The sequence below is a fragment of the Borostomias antarcticus genome (assembly GCF_949987555.1).
Source record: "Borostomias antarcticus genome assembly, chromosome: 1".
NCBI classification, from domain to species: domain Eukaryota; kingdom Metazoa; phylum Chordata; class Actinopteri; order Stomiiformes; family Stomiidae; genus Borostomias; species Borostomias antarcticus.
This window is the reverse complement of record NC_140234.1, coordinates 28,771,891-28,796,395: the sequence shown is the minus strand read 5'-3', so window position 1 is coordinate 28,796,395 and position 24,505 is coordinate 28,771,891. Positions and strand designations below refer to the sequence as shown.

The 24,505-nt window shown below is 42.6% G+C and overlaps 1 protein-coding gene across 1 annotated transcript in view; it reads right to left on the bottom strand.

The window, feature by feature from the left end:
- cadm2b (cell adhesion molecule 2b) overlaps nucleotides 1-24,505 on the bottom strand; it is a gene marked incomplete at its 3' end in the record, with an annotated part of 53,484 nt that overhangs the window by 15,104 nt on the left and 13,875 nt on the right. Inside the window, exons 3-4 of the mRNA XM_084448771.1 lie at nucleotides 11,726-11,878; nucleotides 10,653-10,790 (exon numbers count right to left, since the gene is read on the bottom strand). Coding sequence (XP_084304897.1) covers nucleotides 10,653-10,790; nucleotides 11,726-11,878 — 291 coding nt within the window. The remainder of the gene's footprint in view (nucleotides 1-10,652; nucleotides 10,791-11,725; nucleotides 11,879-24,505) is intronic.

Genomic DNA, 24,505 nt, shown 5'->3' with positions numbered 1-24,505 from the left:
TCGTTACCGTTATCATTCGAAGTCTACAGTACCATTGACTATGTACAGACCCAGCGTGCGACAAAGCTCTAAAAGTTGTTTTCCTGTTTGGTTGCTTGATTTATGGTAATTGTTTCTAATAGGATATGAGGGAAGGGGAATGTTGATGTTCCCTGGTACATATCTGTTTCCCTGATTGTTAATTGTGTCAAGTTCTATCCCTGTCCTGGCATTGAGGTCTGCACAGATCAATACATTGCCCTGGGCCTGGAAGTAGCTGATATCTTCTTCTAGAATGGTGAATGTGTCCTCATTGTGATAGGGAGACTCGAAAGGTGGAATATATGCGGCACATAGAAACACGTTTTTGTCAGCGGAGATAGCCTCCTTCCTTATTTTTAACCAAATGAAAAATGTTCCTCTTGAATCTCTTCCCTGTGTGACTCCTTTCATTTTAGTGGATGGGACAACTATCTCTCTATAGCCATAAGGGCAGCCAGTAGACTCATCTCCTCTACTCCATGTCTCCTGCAACACCACAACATCTGAATCTTTGATTTCTCTGATTAAGTCTGGGTTCCTGCTCTTAATTCCAAGAGCAGAGGACCTCAGATCCTGGATGTTCCAACATGACACCGTGAATGATTTCTATCTATCTAATGATGTCTATCACCATCACCAAGACACTTTCACAGATCTTAAATCATATTAGGGTATCATTCTTTTTGACTTCCAAAGTTCTTTCTATTATATTTTCCCCCCAGATATAGTAGCTGCTACAGTATGATGTGTGCCTTGGAGGAAATGATTCACTTCAGATTTACAGGGTGAATCTCTGCTGCTATGGACATTTCAGCAGGGATTTGGACCAACAACAGAGAGTAGCTGCAGTGAGTAACTAGTTGTCCATTGTACCTCGCTGGACAAAGGATGGGAAATGTTGACACTGCATCTCTGCAGTGTCTCTGGCTTCGTTTGTGGTTTTTAGCATTACTGATTGGAGCTGAGCGCTGACTTTTAATTGTTCTTCTTTGGCTCCAAAGACAATTACCTCAGTTTTATTTTTGTTTAGTTGACCTGAAGAATGTTCTGGTACATCCAATCGATGATTTGTTCAATGAACTTACTGTACTCAGCGCTTGTATGGGATTATAGTCCCCTGGTGATACGGTGATGTAAATTTGTGTGTACTGTTTATATTTTGTTGTTTTAATAAGAGCAGTCTCGGTGCTGTGGTGTGGTCGAAATCCTGATTGGAAGATATCAAAACAATTATTTAGTGCCAGGAAATTGTTCAGCTGTTGAAAAACTGCTTTTTCAATGATTTTACTTAAAAACGGGTTTAGATTATTATTTTTTAAGAGTGGCTTGACGACTGCAGTTTTCAGTGTTTGCGGGAACACACCTGAAAGAAGTGATGTGTTTACAATTTGTAGTAAATCAGAGGCCATGCAGTTGGATACATTTTTGAAAAAGCCTTTAGGCAGAATATCAAGGCAACAGGAGGAGGATTTCTGACATTGTATGATGTTCTCCAGGGTTTTGTGGTTGATCAGATAAAATTGTGTCATGGTATTGATTTTCAGGGGACTCTGATACAACACATATCCTGTACCTGAAATGGAGGAACTGACTGCTTGTCTAATTTTCTGAATTTTGTCAGTGAAGAATGAGGCAAATTCATTGCAGGCCCTGGTGGATAGAAGTTCAGAGGCTACTGACACAGGAGGCTTTGTTAGCCTATCGACAGTGGCAAACAGAGCACGTGCATTATTATTGTTTTTGGTGATGATGTCAGAAAAGAAGGACTGTCGTGCATTTCTCAGCTCCAAATTATAAATGCGAAGTCTCTCTTTATAGATGTCATAATGAGCATGGAGATATGTTTTTTGCCACCTGTGTTCAGCCTTTCGACACTCTTTTTTCTATTCTGACCAGCGTGGCGTTTCTCCATGGAGATCGTTTCTTACCAGAGACCACCTTCACGTTAGTGGGCGCAATGGCATCAATAATATTTGTAATTTTAGAATTGAAGTAATCTGCAAGCTCATTGACTGAGACCCAAGAGACGGCAGGTGAGGACGAGAAACTCTGAGTAAATATTTCACTGGTGTTTTCAGTGATGTACCGTTTTGTGATGACCTCTGTTTGAACATTTGTGTGCATGGAGATAGTACTCTCAACAAAAACACAGGAATGATCAGAGAGCGCAACATCAGACAACTCAACCTTAGAAATATTCAGACCTTTGGTGATGATCAAGAGTGTGCCCCTTGTTGTGTGTGGGATCTGTCACATGCTGAGTCAGTCCATTTATCAAGGACAGTTCTTTAGCCCCTCTGTCCTGGGGGTTGTCAACATGGATGTTAAAATCACCAACAATAACCACACAGTCAAAGTCAATACAGATAATAGACAGCAGTTCAGCAAAGTCATCAAAAATGTTTGGACAGTATTTAGGTGGCCTGTAGATGTTTAGAAAAATTGTCTTGAGAAGAGGAATTCAACTGAAGAGCCACATATCTGCTTACATTGGAGGGAGTCATTAAACAAAATGGCAACTTCACCTCCTTTCTTATGCACTCTAGCCTCACTCATAAAGCTGAAGTTGGGAGGGGTTGACTCGATAAGAACAGCTGCACTGTTACCTTGGTCTAACCAAGTTTCAGTTAAAAACATGAAATCAAGATTGTGCCAATAATAAAATTGGCCGGGTTTCCCGATAAAGAACCTTCTTAAGGAACCCTTCTAAGGGGCCGTGTCCACATAGCGCCTTTTTCTGGCAAAAAAACGCTGCAGGGCGCTGCGGAGCGCTTCGTCCCAGCGCCCTGCAGCGCTTCTTTCAAACATGATGTGGTGGTGTCCAAAACCACGCAACATTTTTGAAAACAGTGGCGGATAAAAATATCTCTGATGCGAGAGAATATTGACATTTGTTGTCTCTAATTATCAGTACCTTAATGTCACTCACTGACCCAAAACCATTTAGAAAGTTAAATCAAACATGGGGCGCCGCAGTAGCTCACCGGGTAAGGCACGCCCCATATGAAGGCTAGTCCTTCGTGCGGCAGACCCGGCTTCGATTCCCGGCTCGGGTCATGTGCCCATGTCCTCCCCTCTCTCTCTCCCACATTTCCTGTCTCTCGCAACTGTCCTGTCCATTAAAGCTGAAAGGCCCTAAAAAATATCTTAAAAAAAAGAAAGAAAGTTAAATCAAGCATAAGCAGCCCTGTGCATGGGAGTTAAGAAGTCCCTTGAAGTTAAGTGCTTCTTAACTCATTCGGGAAACCCATTATTGATTAAAAATGTCTTTCCTGTTACATTACATTTACATTACATTACAGTAATTAAGCAGACAATTTTATCCAAAGCGACTAAGAGAAGTGACAGAGCTAGAGACCTGAAATTTAATAAAGCTAAATTGAATGTGGTAAAGGTATTATCTGCCCAGTTTTCTGTGATAGTTTGTGGCTGATGAGGAATGGATGCTAAATTTTATACATTTGCAGAGCCAGTTGAGTGTTTCCTGTTACTTAACAGATTCACCATTCTGCTATGGTGGAGAGGGTGGGAGAGAGACATCATGTTCAGGATGTTTTGGGAATGACAACATGCCTGGTTGTGATGCTATGTGCCAGTTCACAGCTGACCTTTCGCTGCCGGCTACGTGCATGCCATCTCAACCGGGGCCTCATATCACAGTCCTCTCCCATCAATCATGCTGGGCAGATGCAGAGTGGGCCACCTAGAACATGCTCCCTGCTACAAATCTTCAATAAAGTGCAACTGTTACATTCAGTCTACTCAGACATAGTTAATTACATGGAAAAATACCATCAAACATAAAATGTAGCTGAGAAAGTTCTTCTAGCACATCACTGGAGTAGAAATGCACACTGGTGGCCTATCCCAAATCCTTATTATTCTAAAGATTATCCTCAGCATGTCAACTTTTGCTCTAAAATGCTGGATGGAACGGACCCTGGACTACTCTGGACTCACCCTGGACTGTATGCCCTCGTGTCGTTCATTGTCTAGTATTCATTGTCTTATCTTCCCTGTGCCCTGTTGTGTCCCCAGCTCCCATCCTGGTCCCAGTCCTCCTAGCCCCACTTCCCCTCAGCTCTAGCCCCTAGCTCCAGGTTCCCCGCTAGTTCCTGGTCCCTTCCCAATCCCTGTAGTTCCCCACCCGTTCCCTGTGTCTGCACCCTTGTCCTGTCTTCAACCCTCGTTCCGTGATTCTTCTCCCTGTGTTTTTAAGCCCTCATCCTCGACTTTGTTGATCCATTGTTCTGTTAGCATTTATGTTTCTGTTTATTTTGGATCCCCGTTAGCTGTGGCAGAACGACTGCTAATCTTCCTGGGATTCACAAAAATATTGAAAATTACATAAATTACGGGACATCGTACACATATACACATAACGACATAACAACATGACTAACATCACATAAACACACAAAAACATGCACATCATGCACATAAAGACAACATGACTGACATCATATAATATATACAATGGGCTATATGCACAACTCCAGTACTTCCTGAAATTAGACATGCTTCTCTATTTCCTGTTTTACACTATTGAATGAAATGATTATTCAGGTGTGCCTGATCATTGTGCTGCAGTCAGGCACCTGATTAATCACTTCATCCAATAGGAAGGAAGTACTGGAGTTGTGCATATAGCCTATTGGGGTGTGATATCGTGCCATGATATGAATTGTCAATCTTTTTTTTTTTTACTTATATAAAGCGACTTTGCTACCCAGAAAACCCCTATACAAACATTACGAAATAATAACTGCATTGCAAATAACAGCATTGCTTTGCAGTTTGTGTTTCTCTAATAAATTACTATTTTTCCAGTCATATTTTCATCATTCAAGTTTTGTATAAAATATGGTTATATATTGTATATTAGCGATATTGTGAACCCACTATCATGTATCGTATGGTGAAATGAGTGTATCGTCACACACCTAATACACAACATGATTGACACATACAGTTTACCCATAATGACTTGCATATACACATAACAGGACATAGGACATAACAACATGACTGACCTCATGCAAATAGCCATGTACGCACAGCATAACAGCAGCACATCATATCAATATATTTAATGTAGGGACATGAAATGACTGATATCACATATACAGTACACACAATGACATGGGCATATATAAGGACATAACATGACTGAACATAGTAACAAATAGACATGGACATACATAATACAGTACTGTAGCACAAAGTAGCAGGGCAATCATGATAGACATCAGGACTGATCACATGAACATTAGTGTAAGACTCAACTCTTGACAAAGGACAGAGGTGAGACTGGGCGGCGGTCAAGGGAGACTCGTCATATGGTCATCTACTGTACATGAGGTATGGTTTCAGATGCTTTTTGAAGGCAAATTTATTTTGTGTGCTAGTGATTAGAGAAGATAATTAATTCCATATTGTAATTGCTCTATCAATGACAGTGGATCTTCGGAAAACAATTCTTGGTCTCTAGGGGGTAACAGGTGACCTAGGCTGGCACTTTAATATGAATGCAGGAGGTTACATTATAACATGGAGAGACAGTTGGCGCATTACAATGCAAGCATTCACTGACTGGACAATTGTCACCAATGACAAGGTCTTGTCAACAATTGGCTTTAGAAAATGAATAGATGCCAGGGATAGCCTACAATGGCTAAAACGGGGATATTTGCCAGTGGCATGCAATCTGCACACTTGCAAATAAGATACACACACACACACACACGCACACACACACACACACACACACACACACATCTGAACTTAGCCTTCTCTGAATGGCGCTCTCTCATTCTCCCTCTGGCTCAGTAAAGTTGAAGGAGGCGTTTCTGAGTGTTGAATCATCAACGCGTTCTTCCTTTCATCCTTGTCCTTGAACTTGTTGTGTACTTGAGTCAGGTCCTTTTCAAATGCAAACTGAATAAGCTGAGCGTTGTATTTGTGCAGCAACTTACAGTACTACACCAAGTCGATGCTCAGAGAAAATGTCTTAAAATGTTGAACGTTGCGGTAGATGCTCCCAAAGTTAGGGCAAGGGTGTAAGCTGTAATGACAGTCGGCATGGAGACTGGCCATTTATGCTATTTACGAATATCCATGGTTACAGTAATACTGTAGCAAAAAGCCATCCTACTGACTTCCTTTTTCAGTACAGTAAGGCAGCTGCTCACCCAACAGATCCAATCAAACCTCTATTTTATTCTCTTCATTTATAAGAAATATAAGGTATTTACAAAATTTTAACAGAACGAAATAAAATGTTATATATATATATATATATATATATATATATATATATATATATATATATATATATATATCAGTGGCGGCTGGTGACTCAAAAAACTGAGGAGGACAGGAGGAAGAGAGGCGAACCGCCCATGGGCGCCGGGGGGCACTTTCCCTCAGTCAGTTATTATTTGAAATATCAGCTTTAAAATGTGGATTTACAGTCAATTTTAGCATATGAAAAACTGAATAACACTTTCTTTAACTACATGCAGCATTTGTTTATCATATTCATGATAAAATATTACAAAACAACAAAAGGCAAAGCTCTCGATCTACCGGTCTATCTTTGTCCCCACCCTCACCTATGGTCATGAAGGATGGGTCATGACTGAAAGAATGAGATCACGGATACAAGCGGCCGAAATGAGTTTTCTCCGGAGGGTGGCTGGGGTCTCCCGGAGAGATCGGGTGAGAAGTTCAGTCATCCGAGAGAGACTCGGAGTAGAGCCGCTGCTCCTTTGCGTCGAAAGGAGCCAGTTGCGGTGGTTCGGGCATCTAGTGAGGATGCCTCCTGGGCGCCTCCCTAGGGAGGTGTTCCAGGTGTGTCCGCCTGGGAGGAGGCCGCGGGGTAGACCCAGGACTAGGTGGCGGGACTACCTGTACATCTCCGCACTGGCCAGTGAGCGGCTAAAGATTCCCCAGGCAGAGCTGGTTGATGCTGCCATGGAAAGGGATGTCTGGGGCCCCCTGCTGGAGCTGCTGCCTCCGCGACCCGACCTCAGATAAGCGGATGAAGATGGATGGATGGAAAACAACAATAAAACATTGTAAGCATGTTGTAATGGATTTAGAGATGGGATTTATGGCTCTTTGAAGGGAGTCGGATCTTGAGGATCCGTTCCTTTCAAAAAGCCGTTCAAAAGACTGGCTCATTTTTATATTTATTTATTTTTAAGAAGCCAGCGTTGGGGTGACCCATTTTATCTGGGAAATAATCACTGGGAGGAATGATAGAGTAAAATTTGGATCAGAATCATTCAAACTTAGACCTCCAATATATAATTCTATTGGTGGTATATTCTGAAATAATGATTAGGCTATAATTTCATTTGGTAATGGCTTGTGTGAAAAAAGAACGGCTCCCACAACTGCGAATCGGTTCCCATCGTTCGTTTTAAAGAGCCGTTCAAAAGAATCGGATTGTTTGTGAACGTCACATCACTAAATGGATTGTACTCTTCTCTAAAGAGAGAAAAGAATTGATATTGGTAAGGTGCTGGAGAGGTTAGGTGATATATGAAAAAAATGATTAAGGGACACTGAGGTGTGCTGGCTCTCAAACAGTTGGACAATGGAATACGGAATACGTTGCATAGCAAATGCAGTATCCAACAGTTTGGCTAGCTAGCAATGGTACAGCTATGGGATTAGCTCATTTGGGTTGCTGTCAAAGCTGCCACTCTTACAGTATGTTGCTATAGCCTACAATTATCAGAACAATATGAAAATTCAGTTGAAAGTTTTCCATCCAGCCATCCATCACTGGATGAGGAATAAGCACCGCAAAGCGATCAATTCTCACGCAAGCAGGAGCCAGGCTGTTCAGTGCATTTCTCCGATCCGGTGTTGCGACCCAGTCTCTAGAAATGTTTTGGACGAGTTGCCGACAGTTTGCGCCTCCAGCCAATCTGCGCGCCTGCCTATGCCGTAGCCTGACGTGCACCTCGTAGCCCCCGTAGCTAACGTTACCGACTATAGCCAGCCAGTGGAACTGAGTGGTAATTTTTCAGCGTTTTGGCCAATCACAAATTAGCATGAAAAAAATTACATTGATAGACCCCTAAGGGACACGCCCAAGGGAGGAATTCCTCCCTTCCATAGATATCTATGGGTCCTCCAGCTGCATGTTATAGATGTCACTGTTGGAGCTTTAGAATTTCAATAATGGGGTTTTATCCATAGGGAAAACCTGATGTATGAACAAAACTGAGATAATATTAAATATTAATTATAAATAAATACATGCATATATTTATATTTTAATCCCTCTCTTCTCTCCAAAAACTGAGGAGGACTCAATGGACGAGCCTCCTCTGATATAAATATAAAAATATAAATATTAAATAAATAAATAAATATATAAAATACAGTAGAGAGGAGACAGGAGGAGAGGAACGAGACAGGAGAGGAGGAGAGGAGAGGAGACAGGAGAGGATAGGAGAGGAGACAGCTTGAAATGGTTTGATTCACCTTTGTTTAGTGTGTGTGTGTGTGTGTGTGTGTGTGTGTGTGTGTGTGTGTGTGTGTGTGTGTGTGTGTGTGTGCGTGTGTGAGCCATTTATATGCATGCCGCCCCTACCACTTTGAAACAGCTTGACACTATCAGTTAGCAGTATTATTACTATTACTACACCTTTCTATTACTGCTCATCATTTTAGAATGTACCACTGTAATTTGCTGGCTGTCCCTGGCCTGTAGGAGCGTGCAGTAATGACTCCTGTGTGAGTATAAAGCTATCTTACAAAAACTAGCCAACGGCACCTAACCTCCCTTATTACATGGTGTTCAAGCAATTACCAGACAGGGAAATACTGCTTTTAGTTATGGTGCTCTTAGAGCAGGTAATAGGTTTCAGGAGTATTTTAAATTGGATGCCTTAGTCACTTTGGACATTTTTGTCTAGGTCTGTATGTTTTAGATAATGTTGTCATTGTATTTAATTGTGTATAATATATGAATGTGTTGGTATATTGTTATATTGGTTTAATATAGTTTTGTATTGTTTATGATGTATTGGGTAACCAGGACACCACTGAAAATGATACCTTGGTCTCAGTGGGCTTCCCTTGGTTAATAAAGGTAAAATAAAAAAAATAATGAAGAACTAGCTTTTCATCGACGTGTAGCTGGTTAAATTTTCATCGACGTAGCTGGTTAAAATGGCATCTTCGCCGCGGGAGACCTACTGTAGGTTTGAATGCCACCCTGGGCATGTCGGAAATGTATGGGTTACAAATGTAATCTGCACCTTTATGCTTAAGCATACAGATGTTATTATACGGCAAAATTATGCAACAATACACTGTTTAAAATGTAAGATAACATGTTGGATGAATTGCCAGTAAGTCTTTAAAACGAGCTAACTTGTTCAAATTAGATAAATTTAAGAAAATCTAACTCTTTTGAACGAGATACACTGAGAAAATAATGCCACAGCTACTGTAAGTCGTTCAAATGAGATACACTTAGAAAAAATGACATAGCTAACTCGTTTGAATGACCAGCATGAATTGCGCGAAACTGAGGAGGCGAACAGAGTCAGAATTCAGCCAGGCCCCCAGGATTCGAAATCTAAAGTGAAGCCCTATTGAACCGCGCCATCTTTGAAAAAAACTGCGCAGTCAAAGGTATCAATGACGCGTCTTTGTAGTCCACGAACAGATTGCGTTCATGGCTCTCCCCACTCTGAGTTAGCGATGAAAAGTGGCTTGCTGATTAATCTACTTTCGTCAAATATATCAGTTGGAAAACATATTTTTTTATCCAGGCATCTTAGTTTTAACAGTATAATTGTGACTGAACATGTTTTGTTTGCTAATAGGTGGTATTCATTCTGTTTCGAGCTCAGCAGGTTAGCCGCGAATTTCATGCCGCAATGAGAGATCCCATCTCTGGGTGGACAGCTGTTCAACTTGCCTGGGACCAGGTCCCCTGGAGCTATTTCGCCTGGCTGCCCATCGCGTTGTTGTGAACAACAACTCCCCGCTAACTCAGAGCGGGGAGAGCCATGAACGCAATCTGTTCGTGGACTACAAGAATGCGTCATTGATACCTTTGACTGCGGAAAGGTATCAGTAACACGTTTTTTTTCAAAGATGGCGCGGTTCAATAGGGCTTCACTCTTTCGAGCAGTCCGTGAATGGAGTGACCCTATCCAGTTCTATTAATACATTCATGAATTCAAGCAGAACAATAGCGGTAGCCATCATTATGTCTCGAGCGAACATTTGACCCTCTATCAACAGACCCTCTATCAAGCTATATTTCCTATTGAAGAAAAACACAATGCCAAAATACTGTGCAATTTGTGGAATCAAGGATTTACCTGCACTGGCGGGAGTGAGTTTCCATCGGTTGCCGGGACACCGCAAAAAGTCCAAAGAACTCAGGTAAATGAAACATCTGTGCGTCGGTTGTCATCTTTTGTGTGAGTGTGTGATCGCTTTTATTTTGTTTGAGGGCTAGCATGGTGCACTCGAGACCCTGTCCTACTAGACATTTTTCGTTGTTGTAGTCATTTTTTGAGGTGAGCCCAAAGGTCTTTAAAGCATGATTTCTACATCTACAGGGTCTCTGTCCTTTCTGTCCTCATCAGTACCTTGGACCTCCTTGTCGTTTCTGAACCAGCGGATGGTGGCGGCGGGTTTGCTTCCAGCTGAGGTGCAGGTGAGGGTGATCATGTCCCCCTCCATGGCAGGCTTAGTAAACCCTGTGATCTCAGGTCTCTCTGGAACCCCTAGGGTGGAAAACAACAGAAAACACATAGGGGGCGATCACACCTGGAAAATACGCTAGAAACGCGGACGCGTCAAAGACGCTTGAACGCTTGAAACGCCTGGGCCAAATATGACGATGACGAAATGGCGCTTCTCGCGTCAAACGTTGAAAATAGCTCAACTTTTTTTTTATTCAGCGTCTACTGTACAAACGCGCGTCAAAACTGACGCGCCTGCAAGAACGCGCGTCAAAAAAGATGCTTGAAAGATGCCCGTCGAAAAAGACGCCAGAACGCTAGTCAGACGCGCCGTATCATAGGAAATCAATAGTTTTACTAACGTCTCATTTCTAGCGTCTTTCCCAGGTGTGATCGCCCCCAAAGAGCTCAAGAGCTCAGGGCCACAGGGCACTACTGTATGTCTCTTTGGTACGCTCCACCGACCTGCGTCAAGTGGACTGTAGATTTGGATGAAACATTTTCAGACATCAGCGTCAGTAACAGAAGTAGTGGGAGCGTATAGTACTCTTGGTTCTATGTCTCTTTGATACGCTGCACTGACCTTCGTCAATTGGACTGCAGATTTGGATCAAATATTTCCAGACAATAGACTCATTAACAGAAGTAGTGGGAACGTAGTACCCTTGGTTCCCTCTCTGTCTAAAACAATCAATATGAATCCAGGAGTCAATGAAGCCCATTTTCAGTGAGTGAAGTTAGCCACGCTAAGCCCTAAGTCAACATAATATTTCAAATAGACAGGGTGTTTTTTTTTAAGCAATGCTCATAAATGATTCAAGAGACACTCATATATTAGGTACGTATATGATGGCACTTTGAGGTGCACTTAAGACGCTGCCCTTGGAGTCCCTTGCATTCAGTCAGACACGGCTTGAATGTGGTTGGAGGTGGTGGTGCGGGTGGGGAGTTGTGAACAGCAGAGACAGAGTACTCACCCAGCACGGTGAGGAAGGCCTTGGTGGTCTTGACAGGCATGGTGAAGAGTGAGCAGGTGTACTGGCCCTCGTCTGGCAGGGTGACCTCACTGATACTGATGGTGAGCTCCCGCCACGACGCTCGCACCAGCTCGATACGGTTGTCTCTCAGTGCTGCGGCACACACACACACACACACACACACACACACACACACACGCACACAAACACACACACACACACACACACACACACACACACTGTGATAAGACAGACAGCACATCACAGGAAGGACTGATAGTTGTGTCAATTGAGGACCAGCCACGTCCTTGTCGTCAACTGTAAATTCAATGTTGACTAAAATGTACGGTGATCTATATGTTGACAATCTGACTTCCCAAAAGTCCATTACCAACTCAGAGTCAATTATTGAGTCAATCACTTGAGTGGCGCATGGCTGGAAAATGAGGACAGCTACTCTGAGGATGAAATGCATTGCACAGAAGTCATCTTACGCTTTACATCACTTCAATACTTTTACATCACTTCAATACTTTTACTCTTGTATGTATATTGTAGGTATGTATGTATATATATATATATTCTATATTTAATTCACACTGTATGTATATATTTTTTCTACTCCTCTACAGTATGTATATTCTTTACTTTGATCTATTCTGTACATTCTTGCTGTTGTAAAGTCCAAATCTACGCATCTTGTCTCATCTTATCATGTCCTAGGATATTCATGTCCTAGGATATTCACCTAACACAGAATATTAACCTTGCAACTAAGATGCAAGGTAATAAGGACTGTTATTCACTGTAAAACTCTTAGCCCTGAAACTAACCTGAACCCTAAGTATCCAACAATTAATCAAACAGTAATATGGACATTTTATAATTTAAAACATAACATTTATTTATGTCATGCTTGTCTAGAGACTACCTAAATATAGTATGAGATTTGTTATAGCGTTGGCTTGCTACAGTACCTAGCTCTGGGTTAGAGTTAGGGCTACATGTGAACAGAGGTGTGACTGGGTCCTAACAATCCCTGCTCCTCCTGACGACATGTCAAAGTGTCCTTGGGCAAGACACTGAACCCCAAATTGCTCCCAATGAGCAGGTTAGCACCTTGCATGGCAGCTGCCGCCATTGGTGTGTGAATGTGTGTGTGAATGGGTGAATGAGAGGCCTTCATTGTAAAGCGCTTAGGATAAAAGCGCTATATAAGTGCAGTCCAGTCCATAAGAAGCAGTGGGAACCATGCTGTGAGTCCGCTGCGGCGCAGTCCTCAGCAGGGCGGGGTTTTGCGTTGGCGCGTACAGTAATCTAACGGCCGCATTGTCATGCGTCATTGCCTGACGTCCCGCACTCGCTTTCATTCGTGAGTCGAAGGAATGCAATTCAATTCTAACGTCAGCATTGCATTGCATTGCGTTGCATTGATTGAAAAAGTCACCAACACGTGAAGTTTATCATCAAATGATGCAAATGTTGTATACTTTTTTGACTAAATTCCTACAAAACTGTTTTCATTGGTCAAAATCTGCCGTTGAAAGTCAACTTGCAGGCAGCACAATAAAAAAAATGCCTTTTTGCATTTTTTGGCATCCCAAATGCATCCCATTTTTCTTGCTAAACATGCTAATCATTAACCCACATTGTCCATCTACTTCAGATGCCCCCTTGTTTTTCCCATAGCCTAGGGATGCTCTAATTCAACAACAAGTGCGCTGCGCCCTGTAGATCGCGCGGCCTCGCGGGGCCTCGCCAGACGCGCTGGGGATTGCGCCATTCATGCATGACACACGCATGCTGCTCACCAGAAAGGCCATCTGTCACTGATCACCTGTCACTGATTGGTCGTAAAAAAGTTTCTCCTGCAGACACACAGACAAGCTGCACTAGGAGGGCATCCACACGGGAGAATAGAAGAGTGCTTCTCATTTAATAAATGGGACATTCTTAATCCTTGAAGACTTGGGCAGCCCTGCCCCAGACACACTGTCCCGTATGCAGTTGTTCCAGATAAAGACAATAAAATGTCTCTCTGAAAATTATTACTATGAGGCTCAATTTGCAATTTGAACATTTCAATGATAACCACGCACAACAGTAATGTAAAACGCAAGATTAGATTGGCTAAAATTGTTATTAGATTTATACAGGTAAGGTCTTGCACTAATTGCACACTTGATTACCACAGTGGCGTAATCTCTTGGACAAATGGACATTCTAAAGATAATCCTAATGGGAGAACTGCCCTTAGATCAGAAACAGGTTTAGGGCACTAACTGAGATAGAAAATTGGAATACAGAAGTTGTACAAGTTCGTTATTAGTGGCTTTAATATCTAGGAATTACAGTACACTGAAGTGAACAAGATATGTACAACCCTGTATTAAATGGTAATTACAGGCTTTAATAGCACTCTAACTGCCTCCCTGCTCTCACTGCGTGCTCTGGAGCTTAAAACAAACACTTAGAAAAAGTCTTATGATTGTAAACGGCATCCTAGAAAAAAAAGCTTCCTGGATGTTCTTTGTAGTGCAGCATCCCAGAATGTTACACAGTTGCACAATGCCCAGAGGCTCTAGCAGAGAACAAGCCTTTGAGGATGGATGCAGAGGCAAGGAAATGTGGTCTTAGCTAAGCAACACACTGCACAGGAGGATCAAAGCTTTGGACAAGATGACACACTTCCCCTGGCCCATATCCCTCTATCTCTCGGGAAAGGGGGAGGCAGAGGAGAGCTTTGTGCTTTTCTCCCCCGATTTCATGAACCACCCAGATGCTGATAAGCTCTCTGGCTCTGGGGATGCTGGTGTTTGGTCGAGGTGTACTGAACGGGTCTTTTGGCTAAGTACCAAAACTGTGACTAAATAGCTGAATTTATATTCATGAACTCTTTTCAGATGTAACTCTTGTTATTTGGACCATGTATCTCTTAGATTATTTTTGCAATAATACAGCACAAACATTTATCCACAATAAAAACAAGATATTGTACTGATTTACTGCTACTACAGTATCACTGTGATCCAGTATGTAGTGTGGTATTAACTATCAGACCTACACATTGCTAGTCTAAGTTACTCACAAAATAAAGCATTATTACAAGAAGGGGGTTCTGTGTGTGATCCAGGTTTGTGGGAGCCATGGATGGACCATTGTCATATTGATGGCATGAGGTGTAAAAAGGTTTGAATAACCCAAAGACAAGTGTTACTTATTACTCAGCCTGCCAGCGGAGGAGGCCGGGATCCTTCCTCGGCAGACCGAAGCCAAGAGCTTCCCACAGATCTGTCACAATCAGTCCCTAATGCCAATGGCTGACAAAGCTCTTTTCCCGGTGCTTTAGGAAATCAATGTGATGAAAAGGTTCATTTCTCCCAGCCATGGATGGTCCCAGCGCTGTTCATTCTGCTTAGGAGGCGGCATAAATCTGCACCCTGACCTTGTGTGCTGCAGCCTTGTGGCGTGACAGCGTAATGTGTTGTCCGTCTCCTCTGATGGAGGCCTACCAAGGCTGCCTCAAATCAGTTACCCCAGCACCCAGCCTCGGTCGAGGCTCGACGCCCCAGTCCCACCCCTGCAAGCCAGCCCCATCCATGCTGGCTCACGTTTGCCTTGTGTCCCCCACATTCCCACAAAAACTCCAGGAGCTTGCTCCATCGCCTTGTTGAGAGGGGTCAGGGAAGAATGTTTACAGCTCACTTTTCTGGCCCCCGGGTGATACTGGTTTATTGCTTCCCTCTGGAATATGTAGAGGTGGGTCGTATGCCCACCTCCCTTGTTCTCTGTAAAGCGCATTGTGTTGCCTCTGGGTATGAAATGCGCTATACAAATAAAGCTTTGATTTATTGATTGATTGATTGATTGATTGATTGATTGATTCCCCTGCACAGCAGACCACGTCAGGAGAGGGGTGCTCTGCTGTCGTCCTCGTGACTCGTTGATCTGGGCTTCATGGCTTTGTGTCAGTCTCAGTAGCTGATATACTGTATGATGGAGGTTTGGTATTGAAGATTCAATGGCTGAGGAGAAGGAGTACGCCGGAGCAGAACTGTAGATCAGACTCAATCAGATTTATTGAGTACAACAGCGTACAAGATCCCCGGTGTGATCAGACAAAATAACATTGAGTTTGTGCTAGCTTTATAGTCATGATGTGGGTGATTCTATACATAGTTCAGTCTTACACCCTTATCCATTGTGTGCATTAGTTCCTTAGTTGGCCTTTACTGTTTGCACCTGGTCTGCTCTCTATTCCTAGATTCTTGACCATATGTGTCCCAGAGATGGGAATAGCTTAAGAACAGTCAAGATAGACAGGACTATAGTCAGCAGAAAAGAATAAACAGAAAAGCTCTTATCAGTAGCCCAGCCATGGTTCTGTAAGGGTAACAGGACTTCTTGCCTGTTGGAGAGCTGTTGTGAAGCCCCCTCTGGTCAATGCCTCTGCCGCTGTGTGTTACTAACACAAGTGAGCTAGTGTGGCTCCTCTCTAAAGGCTGTACTAGAACAGAGGCAGAGTGGATGACAACACTACCCTGACTCTATACGCATCTGAGTAGCAGAATAATATGACCCTGCTTGGAAGCGCTTTATAGTAACCATCCGTAATAAGTGTTAATTAATAGGTAATAAGGACCTTATAAAATGCTTATAAGACATTATTATGTGTTAATAAGACTATATTCATGTTTAATAATAGCATAATAAACACGTTTATTGTTAGATTATAAGACATTTATAAGCACTTATAAGAAGTTTGTTAACTGTTTATAGACTGTTATTATGCACTTATTATGCATTTATTAGCAGTTAATTATGCACTTATTATGCAATTTTGCAGTAGTGGATCGAAAGCGAGACAATGCATTATTAAGGTTAATAAATCCTTTATTATGCACTTATTAACAGTATGTATAAAGCGCTTCCCTATGCTTCCCTGCTAATCTCCAAAGTCAAAGTCAACTTTATTTATATAGCACTGTTCATACAAACAATTGCACACAGTGCTGTATAGAAAAAATTTAAACAGTTAAAATAGTAGACAAAAATAAGAGAATAAAACACAACAAATAATTGATGGTAAAAGAGAATAGAAAGTAAGATAATAGAAAGATAGTAAAAAAAATTAAAGTGAGTATGTGTAAAAAATATAAAAAAAATAAATTACTATAGGTAAAAGTACATGATGAAAGCAAGATTAAAAAGGTATGTCTCAAGATCTCGCTTCCCTTTTCTATCCTCAGGTATTCTGGCAGGGTATTCCAGAGGCTGGGAGTGTAAAAACTGTATTCTGCCTCCACGTGTCTCTTGGTCCTGGCTCCAGGAACCATTAAAAGTTCAGCGCCAGAGGATCTTAGGGACCTATGGTACTTGGTGTATAATGTCAAAGCAAAGCACACCTCAATTGGATATTCTATTGGACACCCCCCCAGCCCCCCTGCCCACATCAGCACAGCCCTCCAGGGGGAACCCCTGCTCAACCCAGCCAGCGGGTCAGTGTGTAGCTACCGGCTGTGCCTGCCTGATCAATGGCTGTGTGAGCCATTCTGGCTGCACTCCATCCCACTGGTGCAGGCGGGGGGCTCTTTCCAACCACACATGTGGCTGCAATTAAGAGCAGGGAAGGGCCTTGTTCCAGGAGGCCATTGTTCGGGCCTGCACTCCCAGAGAGATCCCGCTGAGCAGATGCTACTTCAATTAACTGGTTTTCCGGGCTTGAGGGAAGGATGGGGAGAGAGTAAATGAGAAGAGGAGACAGTTGAACAGCCACTGGAGATTTTGCTCTTTTCACAGGTGCTTTTTTAATCTCAGCACCCTTAAAAAAATATTTAAAAAAATAAATAATAATAATAGTTTGCTGAAATAACGATTACCCTCAAATGCCAGGCTCCCACTACAGGATTTTTGGGCCGATTTATCCCCGATTCACCCTTCCCGACAATCGGAGAAATCTGGTCTGGTACGGGGACTGGGGTGTGCGAGAGGAGAGCCCGGAGGGCACGGAACTGCCCCGCTCTGCGAGCCAACGGGGGGCGCCACAGAGCCACGCAAATACAACCGCACATTCACCTCCATTCATTTTTTGGACTTAGGCTCCGGAGCGAAAAATTCCCCCCATTCATTGTTAATTGGGGGGGACTGAAACGTCCATATCTTAACGTGGGAAGGTCACAGAGACAGGGTTTGGACTGGCGTAAATCTCTCCACCTACTGTAACGAATGCAGCAATACCAAACATGTCCTGCTCTCAGGCACAGAGCTACGACATGCATTCATGGGCGGAGGTCTGTGCTCTCTGAGAACCCTTTCTAGTTAGTCTATAGCTACAGTATCTGATCTACTGTATGTTGTGAAGTATAATGACTATATCTACTCCCATTCAGTTGGGGGCTTATCCCACTCTATTCAGCAATCTAAAAGGGACATTGAGCAAATGTCAAGAAGGATATCAATAGATTAATCTCGGCCCACAGAACCCGGACAAAACAATATATTAAAAAGAGGATATCCGCACACTGGATTAGAGCTCCCTATACTTTATTGAATGAGCAACATATCGACCAGGCAGGGTCTTCTTCAGGCAAAACAGAAGCCGAAGACCCTGCGTGATCGAAACGCTGCTCATTCAATAAAATATAGGGAGCTCTAATCCAGTGCGTGGATATCCTCTTTTTCATATATCGTGCTTTTTTATCCAGCACCTGGCCTAAAATATAGGTTGGATGTGCACACTACAACTCTTTTTCCCACACAAAACAATAACACAGAATTTTTTAGTTGATGTCATCTCATTATAGGCACTGCGAATAAACCACACCATTCACTCCCATTCAGTTGGGTATCCCAATTGCAACCTATGATTGTGGAGTGCAGGAGAGGTGGAAAAGGCCCCCATCATCATCAACGGGGAGGAAGTGAGGCGAGTGAGAAGGATGGCTGAGCATCAGGACCGTGAAGGAGAGGTTCCGCAACAGCTAAATTGCCGCCTGTAACAAAATCCCACAGACTCCCTACCCCACGCATGGCTTTTCACAGCTTGAAAACATACAATACAGTATATGACCTAGCCATACTTCTATCTATGATCTATGCATGCTCGAACTACTTAAATAAGAATCATCTGATCTATGTTGTGAAATATAATGACTATAACTAATAATTGTACCGTAACTAATGATGATTGTATCATAACTAATGATAATTGTACCCACAATGGAACTCAACCGTACTAACCTATGAGAATCCTAATATTTAGAATGAGCACAATATGATGATAGTAATAGTAATAATAATGAGCACAATATATATGAAAACAGTTCCTCACCTCAAGCTCGAAGCTCTGTGGATTTAGAAAGTAGACAGACTCCGCAGTAGAATAGACTAAGACTTTTACTGAGACCCCAACATGTGTGATGGACTAATATACACACACACGTACGTACAAACTAACGTACAGTGGTCAATCTAATAGCCCGGGTGGGGAAATAGATTTAATCGGGTCGGGGCACTGCCTGAATCACGGCTTTACGTTCAGCAGGGAACTGGAGGACTCTTCTTTCTCTTTCTATGGGCAAAACTCTTAAAAGTCAAGTCAGAAATAAAGGATGAAGGCATCAAATGATCCACACCCACAGCCCGTACCCACTCTGCCCTGGACTACCTACTGCATTGATCTAGACAGATTAGTACTGTAATTACATTATTGAATTGAATTATTTTTCAACCTTTGGATATCCAAGTAAAAAACCTTTCACAGCTGTAAAATGACAGGTTCGTAGGAGAAAGCCACAAGCCACTGTGACCATAGTAACCTTTGGATATCACCTCTCAATCAATCCCAGACTGTCTTCTCGCCTGCTGGCAAACTTGGTAGCACCTCCTCAACTTTTCACTAATGAGCATTGCATTGCTCTGCATTGCACCATTTTTCATAGTGAAGGATTGTGGCCATTGCACAGTGATTGCATGGCGGCCATTGTGGTTCCAGTTGATTTCTATCCTTATTTCAGGCGACAGGGAGAAATGCAATTCAGAAGTATTAAAAACGCTATTAATAAGGCTTAACCAGGACCAGTGTCTATTGCAAGCAGTTGCCACACATTCACCTTGAAATGTGATGGTGTGAATGTGCTTTAAGAGGTACTCAGTGCTGTAATTGCATTGTGTGGTAATTATACCTCCATCTCCTGACCTAATGAATGTTTTAACGCCCTCACATCCGAGCATTCATTTAGAGCCTAACAGCATTTTGATTACTACAAGCCAATTAAGACCAATTTTGCTTTGTGACCTATTTAATGTCATGAATTATGGACCATAAACATTTGGAAGATAGGAAGTAGATGAGGTGCAAGTAGTGAATCTGAATACAGTTAATCAATGTAATGCTGGATTTAATTTGTGACTTGTGAAACTGGGGAGGGGGGGCGCGCAAGAGCATGGATATTAAATTGCAGTTCATCATTATTTACCTTGGGCATACAAGATAACTACACATTATAAGAAGAGACTGCGACTGTGTCTATTTCATCAACCACTAGGACACTCATCAACCACTACGACACTCATTAACCACTAGGACACTCACCATCATTCTCCAAGGACAGGGACACTATGACTTACGGTTTCACAGCAGCACAGAGAGAAGCTAATAATACAGTGGAATAGATACTGGATAACTCCAGTCTCATTTGTTCCTTTTAGTAATAATAATTAATTAGCCAGCATATTAGAGGGATAATACTCCAGAAGACACATGACCAGATTGATTTCTTCACAGCTGTATAACCCACCACAGACACAAGACACCCCCTTGAACAAGCCTAGCTAATCTCCGTTCAATGGTAGAGACGGTGTCTACGGTGAACGGGCTCTGCGGAATCCTCTCGCGGGACTTGCCAAGCTGCAGCGAAACACAGTAGTATTGCCTGTAATGGTGGTTAGTATAGCGTTGCCTGTAATAGTAGTTATGTATACATAATAAGTAAGTATACATAATAATAATAAGTTATGTATACATAACTACATAATAATAGTAGTTATATATATATAATAAGTATACTGATGCCTCTAGAGTTGGCTAAGTATTATTTTTTACTATAACAAATTACTAGTAGTACTGTAGTCAGGCTGTTTCAGCGCTAAGTGCTAATTCTCATGTATTGTTGATGAGCTGTTTTGCTAGTCAGTGCGCCACCGTGCCGCACGTGAGTGATTTTGGGGGTCAACGTCTTGCTCTACCTGTGGTAGACTCCAATTAAGGAATACGTTTGGAACCAACAAGACTCCTCCTAGACCCAGCCATCAGACCTGAATCCAATTGAACATCTGTGGAAAGAGCTGAAAATGGCTGAAAATACCAACGCTCCCCATCCAACCTGATGGAGCATGCAGGGATATGCCAAGAAGAATGGGCAAAAATCTCCAGAAACAAGCCAAGCTTGTAGCTTCTTTCCCAAGACGCCTTGAAGCTGTAATCGCCACGTGCATCCAATCCAAGGATATTTTTTAAAATCCCATATTGTATATGTACGTATGTGTATCAGTGGATCAGTAGTTACACCGGCCGGCCCCTGGGTGGAGCAGTTGAGGGAGGTGTGTCTGGTCTGTGTAGAAAGGTCACAACACCAAGTGACCGAGGAGGAGGAAGAGACAGAAACAGACGCCCAAGCATGTGGGGAGTTTGGCTGAGCAGCAAGCCAAAAGGATTACTACTGATCTTTCAGAATGAACTGGTTTTAACCCATATCCTGACTGGGCCGAGAGATAGAGAGAGAGAGAGAGAGAGAGAGAGAGAGAGAGAGACTGGGCTGGCCGACAACGATGATGGACTGGTGGATGCTGAGGAGTCATGAACGCCAGAAGTCATCACCTTGTTGGCACATCTCTCTCACTGTTCTCTCAGCAATGGGGTTGTGCCGGCTAGATTAAGGTAGTTGTGCTCTGTAGGGGAACAGGGATCCTATAGTGTGCTATCATCCCTTTTTGACAACATATCTGGCCTAGTAATAGGTAGTGTAATTAGCCGATTGGACCTGCCACTATGGGCTGGAGAGAGAGATAGACAGAGAGAGAGGAGGGGACGATAGATAGATAAAGGAAGGGAGAAAGATAGAGAGAAAGAGGGGGCAGATAGATCAAGGGAGAGTGCGTGTGTGCGTGTGAGAGATAGAGAAATAGAGCATGGAATCTGTATGGCGGCCTGCTAGCCCCCGCCCATAGAGCAGTCTGAAGCCTCTATACCTCTAACCCTCTGAGGTGGCAACAATCTGCCAGGACTCAGTAATACATTATGGATGAGGGGGAGTGTGCCAGGGAAAGCGTTGGCATGATAGGAGATGAGGCCTGTGTTCAGTCCAACCCACATGGATCAGCTTTGGGATTCCGACAAGCAGACAGAGCTCCACAAGGTTGGACTGAGCCTTTTACGGCATAGGAAGAGACCAACACTTTCACTTCCTGTTGACACTCACCAATGATATGTTAAAGGACCATAACGGTCTAAATAGGATTTGATTTCCTACTACTCACCCAACGTATAACACATTACTAGATTCTCTACCCAGCGCTCCTAGCAACGGCTGCCATGTAAACAGGAAGAAGACAGACCGTTGGCGTAGGCTGTGCAAAGAGGGTAAAAACGAAAATAATAACTACTGAAAATTATTTGAAACTAACCGGGGCGAGTTTGTCAGCACAAGGGAACAATTTAAAAATATATTTTGAAGCCATCACGTTCAACTTTTGAAATGTAAGTAAAACTTGAAAATGCAAATGCAAATATCTTTTAGCGTGAGTTTTACTTTAGACCGGTATGGTCCTTTGAGCTGCCATCAGATCCGGGAGCAGTGGATAGACAGCCTCTCCTTCCTGTGTGTTAGTCGGTACAGGGAAGGCACATGGCAAAAAAACATCTCTCTGTGTTCATTCATCTCCCCTCTGCTCCATCCTTGTCTTTGACTACCTGTCACAGAGCAGTCCATGGAAATGACAGGTCACATCCATCAGATGTTAGGTCTGCATGGACCAGACTCCCTATGTTGATGGCAAGGCTCTAGTTTCAGCCCGTCAGCTATCCTGCACAGTCAAACAGGACAAGACATCATGTCCTTGATTATCTTTGTTTGAACATTGAAAGGCTAATATCTTAGAAAAAGATTAAATAAAGTCAAGATATTACATAAAGAGGACATTATTAGAAAACAATATATGAGCAGCTTGCAGCCCACATGTTGGTTGAAAAAGCCTAGTAAAAAAAGGAAGCATAGAGCTAATGTTATAGTTATTATAGGTACAGTATAGGTATAGGTACTGCATTTGTAACACGCTCCTCATCCAGTTACACTGGCCATTCACACACCAATGGCGGTAGCTGCCATGCAAGGCGCTTGCCTGCTCATTGGGAGCAATTTGGGGTTCAGTGTCTTGCCCAAGGACGCTTCGACAGGTAGTCAGGAGGAGCCAGGATTCGAACCACCGACCCTACGATCACTGAACGACCCGCTATACCGCCTACCTCCTGAGCTATACCGCCGCTATACTACTATAGTTCAAGTATAGTACAGTACCAACATTATAGTTATTATAGTTCAAGTATAGTACCAACATTATAGTTATTATAGTTCAAGTATAGTACGAATGTGGTCTTTGGAAGTGTCTTTGAAATTCGTCATTACAAATCCCTGTTCTCCTTGTCTGTAGTCTTGCATAGCTCTCTACACCTCGTTTATGCTGCCAGTGCTGGAGAAAGGTCTGGCTGGACTCATTACCATTCAGGGATAGGCGGGAAAAAATCACTGTATTTCTATAAACCAATCACAATAGTCTTTGGCGGAGCGGTTGCTAGGTTGTTGTTGTTTCTCGTAGTCTGGATTGAATCTGATTGGGACAGGATTAAAATCCGTTGCCACTGATTGGGCAGTAATAAACTACTGTAATGACAAGGCTTATCCCCAAAACCTACATCTGTTGCATTTTGTCATATTTCATCTTACTTCCCCAGTAGCTATTAAATAAAACTGATATGATAGGCCTATGATTGTTGACCTTTTCGACATGTTTTCCTCAATGTCCTCATAGCAATTTAAGGGATTTAATCAATTTAAGGGATTACTATTTCCCCTATTTACTATTTCACATCTAACTCCAAGCATAGCTACACATGCCCCTTTACTCTGCAAGCATAGCTACACTTTTTATAAACACTATTTTTTACTTCAGATTGAACAGGGAGGTCAAAATGAGAAGATCCATTCTCATTGGATCTCGTCATGCTCTTGATGAATCTCACTATGCTCTTGATGAATCTCACTATTCTTCTTGTCAGTGCAGGTGTATTTTTTACCACCTTTATCTCAGGGTTCAGTCCGTATTCCGAGTCAAACATTACAAGACAAGATCAGACTGTAAAGTGTTTTGAAATGTCATGTGCAGAATGACAAACAGGTTTGGGAAAGGGAGAAAAAGAGTTGAAACACTAGACTGTGAACACTTGGATGTAAATCAAATAGGGACACATGGCCATGCTGTCATTTCCTCCCAGGGGGGCTGTAAACTTGCAGGGAGGATACAGGAGAGAGAGACTCAGACAAGGAGATCAACAACAGCAGGGTGATGCCGTATGATGCTCTGCATGTTCTGGCCTCCAACTATCTTTTTCATGTAGGCAAGGACGTAGGAGTAACATAAACATGAATTGGGGCCAGTTTTTGCTCCCCCTTATGTCCGTTAACTAGCAAGATTATTATTGAGGGTTACTCATCAAAAGAGGAGTAG